The 14,879-nt window shown below is 35.3% G+C and overlaps 1 protein-coding gene across 4 annotated transcripts in view; it reads left to right on the top strand.

Moving 5' to 3' along the window:
• ANKRD6 (ankyrin repeat domain 6) overlaps window positions 1-14,879 on the top strand; it is a 99,555-nt gene that overhangs the window by 60,960 nt on the left and 23,716 nt on the right. For 3 of the 4 annotated variants that reach the window (XM_074310301.1, XM_074310298.1, XM_074310299.1), the window contains exons 5-8: window positions 4,659-4,757; window positions 6,545-6,643; window positions 8,706-8,804; window positions 10,980-11,057. In XM_074310301.1, the coding sequence (XP_074166402.1) occupies window positions 4,659-4,757; window positions 6,545-6,643; window positions 8,706-8,804; window positions 10,980-11,057 (375 nt within the window). The remainder of the gene's footprint in view (window positions 1-4,658; window positions 4,758-6,544; window positions 6,644-8,705; window positions 8,805-10,979; window positions 11,058-14,879) is intronic. The other variant, XM_074310300.1, reaches the window with a different exon arrangement.

The raw sequence follows: 14,879 nt of genomic DNA, 5'->3' as shown, positions 1-14,879 counted from the left end.
AATGTCAGCATCTTTCTGTTGCAGTTCAAAATCAGCTTAACCAGAAGGCGATGACAGATGCTCATGTTTATGTTTGGCGTGATGTTGCATGCCTCTCTGTTCCAATGAACCCCTCCAAAACCCACTGTTCTTATGTGCATTCCTCAGGATGGGAATGTCACACTTCACACTTGGCATGAATAAAATATTAGTGGTGCTCATGAGCAACTAAGAACAGAAAGAAGCCAATAAGAAGACATGGTCTTGCCTCCTTTTTTTCCCTCTTGCAGGTCTTGTTTAGTATCTTATGGAGTCCCAATAATTTTATAGAATAATATTTATGTAGCACTTTAAGATTTATAATGCGCTTGACATAACATTGTTTCATTGGATTCTTTTAATAACTACATACAGTATAAGTATTCAAAGTAACAACACCATAGGCATTATTATCCCCATTTTACAGATGAAGATATCAAGCCTTAGTGATTTTTAGTTGCTTGCCCAGAATCAAAGAGCTACTGTCAGAGGTGAGATTTGAGCTAAGTCTTGATTGCCAGTTCATCATTTTGTCCACAATGCCATGGTACTTCAAATGCACTGAAAAAGGTTGGCATTCCTGCTGTCAGTTATAGCATAGCCAGCAGGCTCTATTAGAATGTAATACTAACAATGGAATTTTTAAAAAATTCAAGCTTTGATTTTTATGTGGCAGTGAAAGCTGGGCAGGAGTACAATTTATAACACATACTCATGTGTTCATGACAAACACATTATCAGTATTAAACTGATAATAAGCCACTTTATTGAACCCTGAATGTATGTCTTTATTGGGGACACAAAACATCTTGAAGATCAGAAAAAGATCTCGCAGATAATTAGATACACTCAGTCAGTAGTAATTGTCAAAGGTTAGCTAATGAGCCAAAAATGTGCAAGATATCAGGAGACCATAAAACAAATATAAGATAGGTCAAGGAACTTACACTGAAGGTAATCATGTACTCTCATAGACCCCATTTGGCATTTCTAGAGGGAGAGACTGGAAATGGAAGCCTTCCATAGGATGATCCCAACTTTTCTTTCCAGTTTTAACTCTTACAATTCCCTACATTTATTCACTCACTCAAAAAATATTTTCAGCTGCTTATTAAATGGGAATTCAAAGAATTCATAGGTGCTCTCAAAGAGAATTTATTCAGTAATGAACCAAAGGCAAATTCAAAGAATTGATTTAGGTTAACTACTATGAGAAATTTGAAAAGGGGGAGATTGCATTCATTTGGGGCACTAGGAAAGCTCCAGAAAGGAAGTGTCTTCTGAGCTGGAACTTGATAGAAAGAATGAACTTAGGTTAATCTAGTTACTGTCCCCCAACTTACTCTTCCTTGCCTTAGTTGTCTTGGTCAGTTATAGAAGTATCACAGACAATCCCCCCTCTTCTTGGAATCTCTATTCCTCCTTATGTACTCATCAAAATCTTTCAAGGTCCAGCTCATTTCTCACCTCTTCTTTGAAGATGTTATTGGAAACTTTAGTCAGCCACTGCTGACTCTTACTCTGTATTCCTGTTGTACTTAATGTTCACATCATGCACTTTGTGTGCATCCCATTCTTGTACTGTTATTTCATGTAGAAGTGCCTTATCTCCTCAACTATAAGTTCTTTGAAGAAAGGAATTTGACAATTTACAACAGCATATAATAGAGTAGATTGCATATAGTAGGTACTCAACACATACTTGATTAATCAAATCAAATCTATGAAATCCTAATGATTATTTAAGACCAAAGACAACACTGAACTGGTCATAGTTCAACATTATTTTAAGGCAATTTCCTTTCCTCATTAAAAAAAAGCTTTTCTCTTTATGAAAGAGTGAGCCTCTTCCTGGTAGTTCTAATACTAAGAACCCTTAACTTCCTTTCATTCTTGAGGAAATATTAAGACTTCCTAGCATTTGCAAAACAATGAAGGAAAAAATGAAGGTCCTTATCTATCTACTATTAGCTATATATTAACATATAATCTCTTTTCTTGCTATTATCATCCCAATGATAGCAATAATAGTCATAATGTCATGCTTTCATGTAGTAGTTTTCAAATCTGGGGTACCTAGGTGGTACAGTGGAGAGAGTGCTGGGCCTGAAGCTTTTCTGGGTTCAAATCTGATCTCAGACACTAATCATGTGACCCTAGACAAGTCACTTAATCTGCATTTCCTCTTCTGTAAAATAAGCTGGAAAAGGAAAAGTAAACCATGAAAACCCCAAATAGGATCATGAAAAATCCAACACAGCTAATCAAGTAAAACAACAACCCTGATAAAAAGTGTGGCTTTTCTAGCCTGTAATAGTCAGTTTCAAATAACCCTTTCTTTGTGTCTGCCATCCTAGAATTTACTCCCAATTCGGATCAATGGGCGTATTGTTTAAACAAAGACTATTTCATTTTTTTATTTTGAGACATGAACCCCTGGCATATGTCTGGCATATGGAAGGAGCTTAAACAAGGCTTATTAACTGATTGATTAGGACAGGAAAAAATGCTAAATTAGAATCAAGGCTGTTTTTTTTTAGTTCTTGGCCGCTGTATACCTCATCTGGCTGTATTCATAACATCTGTTAGCATAATGTTGTTTGAAGTAACCTACAAAAGAAATCTGAGCTGAGTATTTTAATTATAAGAACTGCTTAATCGGTCAACCACTCTGCCCTTTAACACTCTTAATCTGGTCAGTCACTGAATTGACCAAGCCAAGAGGCACTTTTTCCCCTCACTACCAATAAGTATTGTGTAAAAGTATGTACAAAAATGATGAGTGTCATATATAAAAGTTTGCCTCCAGATTAATGTTCAGTGACTCAGCTAGCTAACACTTTTCTTTGTCTTGAAGCACCTCTTGAGGTACTTGCTGGTAGCTAATAATGAAAAAGAAATCCAAGGATTAAAAAACAAAATCCATTATAAGTACCCTTGTTTTTGCAGAGCCACCAGGATGGATAGTCCTTAGAAAGGATTTTTAGAATACATTCTGAAGTTGAGCTGAAATGGGAGATGGAGAGAAAGGAGGAAGTAACTTCTGAATTGGTAGCTCATATAAACTATTCCCTCTCTATCAGAACACAAGGACTCTGAAGCTAAAGACCATCCATAGGTACTTGCATTCAGAGGGGAGTGCACATTGGTGAGAGAGAAACAATCTATAGGTTCCCTAGCAGCTCTGAGGATCTCACTTGGCCCAGCTTCTACTCTCAACAAGAAAGACAATGAGTTTGTAAAGTCATCCAACTGAAGTATAAACAACCATGCCAAAAATTAGACCTCTTCATCTGCTACCTGTTTTTCTTGCACAGGTTATCAAAACTGCCTTGGAGCTCTCAATAACAATTTTTTAAAAAAGCCAAAACCTGGAATCAGAAGGCTAATTTATTAAATAAAGCTAACTTATTAGCTGGGCAGGTCACTTAACTCGTTAGACCTCTGGTTTCTAGTTACTTATATGGGAATTATAATGCATTTGCTACTTTCCTTCCAAAGTAGTTTTGAGGATCAAAGATAATTTGAAATTGCTTTGTAATTGTGAACTGCAGTTAGAGCATTGTATTTAGAATCAGAAAGATCTGGGTATAAAACTTGCCTAATATACTTACAGTGGTCAGACCCTAGAGAAATCACTTAATGTCTTTGTATCTGTTTCCTTTGAGGGGGTCAGACTCAGTGGCCTCTAAGATCCCTTCTAGCCATAAATCTGTGATCCTTTAAGGAGGGAGGGTCTATTGAAATAGAATGGAAATGGTTTTATCCTTTAATTTGTTATTGAAACAGAAAGAAAACTTTTAAAAATGTAAAATGAGAGACTTCCACTCTTTTGTGATAAATCATACATAAACACACACCTATTTACACACATAAGTAGATGTGTGTATATGAATATAACTATACATGTTTATATGGGTATATATATATATATATATATATATATATATATGCATGTGTATACGTATATATACACATATGAGTATGAGAAAGTACATTTAACTTAAGAGCTGATTCCCCCATGGAATATTTTCAGTATTGCACTTAAAATGAAGCTTAGCATTTTCAAATGTTGGGAATAAATGGAAAACTTAAGAAGAGCTTGAAAGGACAATACCCATCCTTGTTTAGATTCAGTTAACATCCTTTTAGGGCACCATCTTGAGTTATTTTATTGAGTTATCTTTAAAAAAAAAAGAAAAGGGGGCAGTCAGGTGGTGCAGTGGATAGAGCACCAGCCCTAAGTCAGGAGGACCCGAGTTCAAATCTGGCCTCAGACACTTAACACTTCCTGGCTGTGTGACTCTGGGCAAGTCATTTAATCCCAATTGCCTCAAAAAAATAAAGAAAGAAAGAAAGAAAGAAAAGAAAAAGAAAAAACTTAATTTATATATAATTCTTATTTCCATGGGGAATGTGTTTTATGTTTCTTACTATTATTATTTGACTTGATGGTAACTGTAAAAAGGAAGCCATTTGTGTTGTGACTAGTTGTGACTAGAATGAAGCCGCTCTTTTTATTTAGTTTCTTGTCAAAGGAAACTTCAGGTCCTCCAAAAGGCAGTTCCTAGCAGTTGCTAAATCTTTAGAATATAGAATTTCCTAACACTGACCTCTAATTTTCTTGGTCTCTCCCCAAGGCAGGGAACACAGCTCTGCACTTGGCTTGTCAGAACAGTCATTCCCAGAGTACCCGAGTTCTTTTGCTGGGAGGATCTCGACCTGACCTCAAAAATAATGTGGGTAAAATTTTTAAAAATCAAATTTGTGATTCTGTTTCTCTCTTACTTTGGGAAGCAAAATGAAAATAAATGTTGAGGATGTAAATCTAGAAAAGAAGAGCTAAATAACATGATTTGTTAACCTCATTTCCAACATAATTATTTAGAGATGTGGGAATATTTAGCCCCAGTTGCCTCACAAAAAGAAAAAAAGGGGGGGGAAGGAAAGGGGAAAGTGAGATGTGGGAGTAGGAAGATATTTCACTTGTAGCTTCCATTTTCCCTTCTCCCATCTTATTCTATTTATTTATGAATTCCAAGTCCAGAAATCAGTAACTATTTTTTAAAAATTCACCTTTATTAAACAGAACATGTACTACACCTCTACACCAGGGACTCTTAACCTTGTATTAAAAGTTATAACTTTCAATATAACTCATTTCTTTTGCAATGATTTGTGTTTTATAAGATGTATTCAAAAGAAGTTATCCTGAGAAGGGGTCCATGGGCTTTGCCAGACTGCTAGAGGAATATCAAGAAGATTAAAAACTTAGGGTCTAAAGAGAGTCTAAATGTAGAGGCAGATTCCCAACTATATTCAAGTCTTAATACATCATTGCTGTGAGCAAGGTAGTTTATCATGTTTAGAGCAGCTGAAACATAACTTGGACAATTTCTTTCTATAATTTCTTGTCCTCTTTGTGTATCTTTCCCCTTTGGAAAGATATCAAATTAAGAGGACTGCTTTGACTGGAGAGTCTATTACCATTCACTCCAAAGGACCCTTCCACAGAGCTCTCCAGGTTGAGTCTATAGATCTCCCCTCTGAGTTAGAGCTTTCTGCTTCATCCTTTCTGGATTCTGGAGGAGCAGTATTATTCCTGAATGTTCCTCATCTTCAAAAAGAGCTATAATATTAACTGCAATATTAATATTAAGGGGAAACTATAAAGAAAACACGTAGAAATGTTGTGATTTCATCTGCCACCATTTTTATCCTCTATCTTTTACATCAAATTTAGTATCATCTTACTTGGGATTAGCAGTTCTCTTAACTGTGCACTGTTTGAATGTATTTATTCTTTTATAAATAACTTAGAAGACCTTAGGTTCTGGTGGGGCCCTGGGACTGTTTTATTCTCTATGGGTCATCATCCATCCTTACTTGGAATTTTTGCTATGTCATAGCAGTGTCATGCTCTTGGATTTCATTAGATAGAAACCCATGCTTTTAAAATCCAGATTGACCCTTGCACTGGTCTTCCCCTGACAGATGTGGACTGACCATGGGGAATCTGCAAGGTAATAGTTGTCATTTCTTTGGCTCATCCCATAGTACTGGAGAGATGGGAAAGACTGGATGCAGCAGGAACCTAGCCTCAAAATGAAATGTTAAGTAAGCAGAGAGTCTGCCTTAGTTTCCTAAAGTCTCCATGGGGAAGAGATGTACACTGTATGAAAAATGGAAGTATTTATTCTAGTTGCCCTCATGGGTTGCTCTGTACAGTGAGCGCAAAAAATAGCAAAGTATGATGAGACTGGAAGCAGGGGATCAATTAAAAGAGATGTTGCTCAGTTTGTTTGTTTTTTTTATTATTGGTTTTTCCTTTTGTGAGTCAAAGAAGGTCATTCTGCCCTAGCCTTTCTTTGCTTTTTGCATCTCCAGCTAGAAGTCAGCTTGATAACTCAGGTGGAAAGCTTTTGAAGGGTAAATGATGGCTGCAAGCTTTCTCCTTATTTGTTTTTGTTTTGTTTTATTTCTTTTATTGACCAAAACATGCTCAGAGTTTTATTTCTGTTTGCAGGCAGGAGATACCTGTTTGCACGTTGCCGCTCGCTATAATCACTTGTCCATCATTAGGGTTCTCCTCAGTGCTTTCTGTTCTGTCCATGAAAAGAACCAGGTCAGTGCATGTATCTTATACTACAGCAGTGCACCCTTTATATAAGGCTTGATATCTTGATAAGATAGAGACTTCTTCTAAGCTAGAGGCTGCTATTGCCTAGCCTCTCCTGAACCTTCTGGGAGTTTACTGTAAATAGCCCCAGGGAATACAGGTTCCAGCCTAGAACCATAGCCCAGGATTCTCTAAATAGCCTTATAGAGAGGGTGTGCCTGTGGTTTCTTGTCATTTCAGTGCATATCACCACATTTGCATAATGAACACTTTCTGCATATACTGCAGTAGTTTCTGTTGGTTTTGATACCTGTATTTAAAAAAAAAAAACATACTCAAGGAAAAATCCCACTGACAAAGAATTATGGCTTCATGGAGCAAAGTTATAGGATTCTTGTGATTTGCTGACTTTATAGTCCCTGTCACTGCTTAGGCTCTATAAAGATAAAGCTTAATTATCTGTCCTTATGAGATCCCTGGGTTAATGAATCTTGTTAACCTATAAATTTATTGATTGATTAAAACCTGTAAGAGACAGTGCATTTTTGAGTTGGGATACAGCAATCTTAAGTTTAAAACTAAAAAGTATCTGGAAATGTTTCTGGAAATGTTCGGGATTCACTGCACTTCAAAGGAAATAGCTTTGTGTTGTCCCTATTCCAAAGGTAAAACAGGGAATTTTGGAACAGTAGATTATCCTCATGAATAATCTTCAATACTCCAATTCTCCCATCCTCAAATAAAAGAAATCCAAACTTTACTTACTTATTATTTCCTGGGATAGTACATGAAGGAATGAAAATGAAACACACATTCTTTTTTAACATTTATTGAGGGAAAGAGATTATATTTAGATCCTAATTAGTTCAACCAATGAATTTCCCTGAAGTGGTTGCTTTATAATGCATTCTATATTTTTCCTTTGGATTGGAACCAATGACCACATTTCACATAATTATAAATCTGAATAGTGCAACTTAACACATGTGACCATTTCAAGGGAATCATTATTTGTACCAAATACAACTCTAGCTATATAGGTTAGACTAGTTTTATGTTAAGTAGGAAATAGAGAACCAGTAAGATGTTTTTTAAAAGAACACTGGCTATAATTGTTCTCTGTCCAGTGAAGGAAGGCCCTAAGAGTAAAATAAGCATCTAAAAACAACTTGTACTAGAGTGAATGGTTTGTGCAACACAACTGAGACCCTCCCACCACCACCTTAGGTGGCCTGTTTGTCAGCATTACTTACTCACAAACCTAGAGACTCAAAGGAACTCTCTTTGTCTTCCTATCATAAGATGAGAAGCAATTTCTTTGTATTCCCAACAGCTTTACCCTATTTACTTCCCCATTGATCTAGTCCCAACTGACTTTTTTCTTAGCCCACTAAATAAGCTTTGGAGATCTCCTTTTACTAAGCAATCTCTTAGTTTAGCATTTCCCAAATGGTGTTCTCCAAGAGATGAATAAGGGTACTGTGGGGGAAAAAATATGCCTCTATGTCTCTCTCTAAAATATAAATTGGTAGCCAATCAAATCTTTATTAAGTACCTATTATACATTGATCATTGGATTAGGTACTGAAAAAAGCCATCAAGGAAATTATATTCCATTAAAAATTTCTGTTATGAAATTAAGTTTATATCAAAAAATACTTATATGCAGAATTTTTTTTAGATACTATGAAAATAAGCTTAAAATTTTCTATTTATTTTTTCTTCAAATTTTCCCTAATCTTATTTTATTCTGGGGGAATTGATTATCCCTGGGCAAACTTGATAAGCTCTATCAAGAAGTTTTCAATCAACAAGTAAGTTTGGGATATGTTGATCTCACTCAATTAATCATTAAGAAGAGCTGTCTTCTGCCAAACAAAATGATCCTTTTTTCAGAAAAGTCTCTGATTAGCAGACCTCAATTCAAGTTTAGCCCCTATTTGAACCTGAAGACACATACTTCAATTCAGGATGAGAAGGATGTATATGTAAGAAAGATACCAGAAGTAAGTTTTTGTGATGGTCTTTGGCATGTTTTTTTTTTCTTTTTTTTTCTGTTTAATTTCAGGCCGGAGACACGGCTCTTCATATTGCTGCTGCCCTAAATCATAAAAAAGTGGCTAAAATTTTACTGGAAGCAGGCGCTGATGGAACAATTGTCAATAATGTAAGTGAGTCCATGATCATTTCTGAAATTCTCTCCATCCACTTTCTGAAAAGAACAGTAATTTTTTTTGAAAATTACACTTGCTTCAAGGACATTGGTCCAAGGCTTTCTCTTAGCATCCTCAGTGAGCACTGCTTCACAGAGCTGCCGTTCCATTGTCCTTAAGAGAGGGCATAGAGGAAAGGAAGGATTCCTTGCTTAGTAGCACAGAAAAATGGATAGAAAAGGCCTAATTCCTATAGATTCAGTAAATGGGAATCTACTCTGCTAAATGAACAGAGCTGGAACCCTTAGCAGGGCTCCACTGAACTTGGGAAGGAAGGAATGAGTCTAGTTCTCTTGTGCTTGTTTGTCACTAGGGTAAATAACTTGATAATTAATTCTCAGAACAAAGGATGAACCTAAACTTTTCCTTTGCCTTCCTTCCCCAGAATTTATATTTCTATTCTGTCTAGCCATGGCTATCTCCTTTTTTCAAACTATGAGCTGCAACGTCTGTTCTTCCTCACTCAGTTCCTACTCAGTGTCTGAGTCAAGGTTGAGTTCAGTTGGGTTGAAAGGAAGAAGGAATAACAGAAAGGCTGGAGGTTGTGGGAGGGCTAGGAAACTGGGTTGGATGGTTTGTTCTGGCTTCTAGCTATGCCTGTAGCACTCTGGAGCTAAGCCTATACTGAAAATCACATGTGAATACCTTTTAGATTTGTACCCAGGTTAACTAGAGAAAAATGGAAGTAGATTTTGTTATCTTTAATTCAGTCTTGAGCAATCAAGATAATTTTTCCTTTGATTCTCCCATCATTCTTTTGTTTTCTAATCCCACCCCAATTTAGACCCCCCATTCCCTTATGCATGGAATATTGCATTAGCCTCTTGGTTGGTCTCTCTGCTTTTATTCTTTTTCTGCTCCAACTTATTTTATAAAGCCCTGGCATATTAATCTTCCCAACATATTACTTTTACTCTGCCAAAAACACTGGCTTCCTATTACTTTCAAGTCCATACTTTTGAGCTTTAATCTTTTGTTACTGCCTATTAGAAACCCTCAGCTCCAACTGGGACCCTCAATGTCCTCTTTCCCTTCCTTTCCAAATAAAACCCAAGCAGTCCATCTTTGTTTATTGTAAACTAAAGCATCTCCTCCTATGTAAATACAACCCCTCTTTAAATATCCAGCTCAAACCATACCTCCTTAATAATGTCTTTTTGGACCATTTCAGTCTACCATGATGGGTTTTTTGTTTGTTTGTTTGTACCAGCAATCTGGTACTTACAGCATACTACCGAATGTTGTTAAAAGAGAGGACATCCTAGGGAAAGAGAATGAGTGAAAAAAAATTTATCAGGTATTTACTATGTGCCCAGTACTATGGTAAGCATCATAGGTAAAAGTAGAAAAAGTAGAAAAACTACAGTTCCTTCTCTCAGATCATATTCTAGTAGAGGGAACCAGGAAATAACTGAAGAAAAGCTAAACAAGCAATAAAACTAATAACTGATAACTTAATAAATAATTTAAAACTAATAAAAAATGGTAAAAGTGTTTTTAGGGATCCAAGAGCCTTTCTCTATGGCTGTGGTGTAGAATATACAAATATGAATAATGTAAATTACAACTGAAAATGTAGAATGGGAGCTGGATTGTAAAAAACCTTGATTGCCACGTTAAAGAGTTTGAACTTTATTTAATAGATAGTGGGAAGCCAAGCAGCCATTGTAAGTTTTTTAGTAAATGTCACAATCGGAAAGTACATTTGGAATTTTAGATGTTGGAGAGACTAGAAAAGGAAGACTAAATAAGAAGTGTTGCAATAGTCCAAGCGAAAAGTAATAAAAACTTGAACTGGGGTGTTGGCAGTGAGAATAGAAAGAGGGAAAATTAATTAGATGGTCTTCTATAGCAAAATAATTTAGATTGCTTTAAAAAAGAATTTACCATGGTCAAATAAGACTTTTTCATAAACATCAAAAAAACCAACAAATTTTATTGAATCTATAAGCTTTTTGTATATTTCCATCATCACCCTGAAGGTAGAGTTGTTTTAAAAAAAAAAAAAAAATGGTAAGTAGATATCTATCCCTTGAGGACCTTCCATGTCCAACTTTTGGATAAACTGTAGTATTTTTGTATAATTGTTACCTTATACTCTTACTTCTCTATATGGTTCCTTCCCTTAGGCTGGTCAGACTCCACTAGAGACAGCCCGGCACCACAATAATCCTGAAGTTGCTCTTCTCCTCACCAAAGCACCACAAGTAGGTTTTTTTGTTATTGGGGGGTTTTTTTGTTTGTTTTTTGTTTTTTTTTGGTATTAGTATCCCATTATACAAATTCTGTCTGGCAGCTCTCAGGTTGCCTATTTTATTCTGGTTAATGACTGTATGCAGAAAAAGCCTTTGACAAAGTATACCACTTATTCTTCTCAGCATGATACAAATGACATATCTAAAAACTACATTCTAACGTTATAGGTAATAAAGAAATGCTCAAAACTTTCTCAATAAATAAAGAAATAAAATAAGTATGGCCCCTTTCTGCAGCTTTGTTAGACATAAATGCATAATTGATAGCAATAGGAAAAAATAAGAGAAAGAAATTTGCTGCTGATACAATGGTATATCTAATTCCTTTGCTGATTCTGAAATTTTCTAATTGAAACAAACACTTCAATAAACTATCAAGATAGGAAAGAAACTATGAAAGTCAAAAGCATTATTATGTAATGTTGTAGCTCATTTGCTACCCTAATTTCATGCATGAGAGAGATATGTATAATGAAACTGAAGAAAGTTTTTTGAAAAAAGATCAAATTCATTTAAATCAGAATCCTGTAGCATGATATACATAGAAATGTTGCCTGTGATCTTAGTTATTAATTCTAATTTCACAGAAATATGCCTAGATGCTCATTAGTAACTAGTAACTTCAGTAAGTCACAAAGATGTGTATGTTTTGAGTATGTTTTGAGTTCAGAAACTTTAACTACAGAAATGAAATGGTTCTTACTTATAGTATCCCTAGGGTTAAGAAATAGGTGAGGGTCTCCATATTTACATGAGCTTCCAGGCTACCACCTTTTAATCACCTAGTAAGGGAATTATTAATAGAAACATACCTTTTGAAGCCTTGTTGTTATAGAGGTTTCTCATCTAGCAGATGTGAAAGAACTTTGAAAAGCAAAAAAAATCTGATGTGAGATATTTATGCATTTATTTTTCATTTGTACTTCCAACAAACATAGATTAAGAATCTAGTATATATAGTGTACCTATGAAGTTTTTTTAAAAATCTATACTCAATAAAAATAATAGTTAATAAGTAGTATTTCTGTAGCATTCAAGTTTGCAATACATTTCTACATGTTAAACTAATTTGAGCCTCAAAACAATTCTGTAAGATAGGAGATATTATTATCCCCATTTAATAGATGAGGAAACTTTAGGTTAAGAGAAATGTTAAGTAGTTTACCCAGGTCACACAGCTAGAAAGTGTCTGACAGAGAGTATGAACTGAGGTCTTACTAACTCCAAAGCTTGCACTCTATCCATTGCTCTACTTATCTGCCTTACTTTGTAACCCTATTTGCCATCTAGTAGAAGTAATTAAACAACTGCCCACATGTAATACAAATAAGAATATGAGAAGGATGCAAGAGGAATATATAATGCTATGAGATCATAATTGTAATCTGAAATTTTAGTGAATAACTTCATATTCACTCACTGACAGTGGCTTGTCTTATACTCATCTATCTCATTCTCAGGCCCGTGTTGTTTCATTTTTCTACAATAATCCAAGAGTGACCCTATTATTGCAATCATCCTTTAGGACCTTAGAGATGCCTTAGGGAGAAACTGTCAATAAAATTTAGCACAAACTCTTTCTCCACAAATTCTACCTCTGCTACTTCATGAAAAGTAGCCCACGCCAAGAGTTTCTGTACTTTTAGTTAACAGTACATAAGATAATAATAATAAAGGACAATTCATCTTTCAGTCATTGTAACTTCTAAATGTTGCTTTCATTTCCAAATGAAGGAGTTTTTGAGTAAGTATAAAAGAATTTTTAGCACGTTCCCCTAGTGATTTAAGTTTGGAAACAATAATTTTATTGTTTGCATTATCCAACAAGGTATTCTTCCATTCTGTCACATGTTGAAAATAAATTCTAAGCATAATTAAGGTATAATGAATCTAGCTATAATAAAGTATTAAATTCTAGGAGATCAAGGTTAGTCCAGGTTTTCTAACCTTGGGAATATATTAACCTAAAGTCTCTCAGCTTCACCTGTAAATTGATATAAATTGACTGATTTCTCAAGTCTCTAGCATTTGTTGATCCTGTAAACTATCAGCATATGGACATTTCTTTCTTAACTCCCATACTCAACATTTTCTGATTCTTCGGGAACAAGAAAAGATTGATGGCATTTTATTTAGCGAGCTTTTTACCATTCACTGAGAGAATCTCCAAGCCCATGAAATTGTTTCCACTGTCTCAATATGTTACAAAGAGTTAAATCTTTCTGATGATTTAATGACCTTTATTAACTTGCCTAAAAGTCACTTATGAATTTTGACTGATGTGATACAGGTGAACTTCAAGAGAACTCTTGATTTATGATCTAATTGAAGTTGCTTCTTAACATGTGAGCTAAAAGCCCTCCCAGCCAGCCTATAGAAATACCTTGGGGGTTGAATAGTATGCACACAGTAGGTGAATGATTATCACAGCAAATAAAGCAAATGGTACATTTGAATAACAGATCATAGAAAGGCAAAATATTTTGGTATTTGGTTTTATATAGAAGTCCTTTATATTACCTTGGATGTGCCATTTTTCTTTTTATAAATATCAGAAAAAGATAGTCTGATGGTAAGAAAGTTTAAAATATTATTCTGTGCTTTTGTTATCACTGATATCTTATTCCTTCAAAAATAATAATAACATTTATAAAACAGCAGCTAGATGGAAAACTAGAGTCTAGAATGCTGAGTATAAATCCATCCTCAGACACTTATTAGTTGTGTGACCCTGGTCAAGTCACTTAACCCTGCTTGCCTCAGTTTCCTCGTGTGAAAAATAAGCTTGAGGAGAAAATGGCAAATTACTTTTGCCAAAAATAAATAAATAAATAAACTGCAGATGGGGTCAGGAAGTGTCAAGACAACTGAATAACAACAAATATGCTCATGTCTTTTTTTAGGGGAAAAAAATACAAAACAAAAAAACATAGTTGATCCTTCCATCTCTGCTAGCCATCGTCTTATATCTTTTTTGCCCTTTGTAGATAAATGCTTCAAAAAAACCCCATCTACAATAGGTGCTTCTGTTAAAAAAAAAAAAAAAAAATGAAGAAGGGTTGGGAAAGGTTTCTCATAGAAGATGAGATTTTGGTTGGGTTTTTTTTTTTTGTTTTTTTTTTTTTTTTTGAGAGGCAGTTGGGCTTAAGTGACTTACCCAGGGTCACATAGTGATGTGTCTGAGGCTGGATTTGAACTCAGATCCTCCTGACTCCAGGACTAATGCTCTACCCACTGCACTATCTAGCTGCCCCTTTTAATTGGGGTTTGAAGAAAATCAGTGAAGGCAGGAGGCAGTGACAAAGTAGGAGAGTTTTCTAGGCATGGTGCGGGGAGGGAGGAGGAGAAACACCTAATACCAAAAAAGGGAGCATCTTGTTCATGGAACAGGAGAATAGAAGAGGATCCAAGATAGAGCCTTTAGGACATCTGTGATTAGAGGGTATGACCTAGATGAAAATCTTGCAAAGGAAACTAAAAAGGAGCGAGCAGATGGGTAGGAGGAAGAAAAATGGTTATCATATAGATAGGAGGGAAAAGGGGCAAAGAAACTGATCAATAGTGTTGAAAGCTGAAGAGAGATTAAGAAAAATGAGGATTGGAAAAAAGGTCATTGGGTTTGTCAATTAAAAGAACATTGATAACTGGAGAGAGCAGTTTTGGTGGAATATTGAGGTCAGAAACTGGGTTTAAGAAATTTAGAAGATAGAAGAGAAAATGAAGGCACCTATTTCAGATGGCCTTCAGGAGTTAGGTAGAAAGAGAAGATTAGAT

The sequence above is a fragment of the Sminthopsis crassicaudata genome, chromosome 4 (genome assembly GCF_048593235.1).
Source record: "Sminthopsis crassicaudata isolate SCR6 chromosome 4, ASM4859323v1, whole genome shotgun sequence".
NCBI lineage: Eukaryota > Metazoa > Chordata > Mammalia > Dasyuromorphia > Dasyuridae > Sminthopsis > Sminthopsis crassicaudata.
Note: the sequence above shows the minus strand (reverse complement) of the source record. Positions and strands in the feature narration are given on the sequence as shown.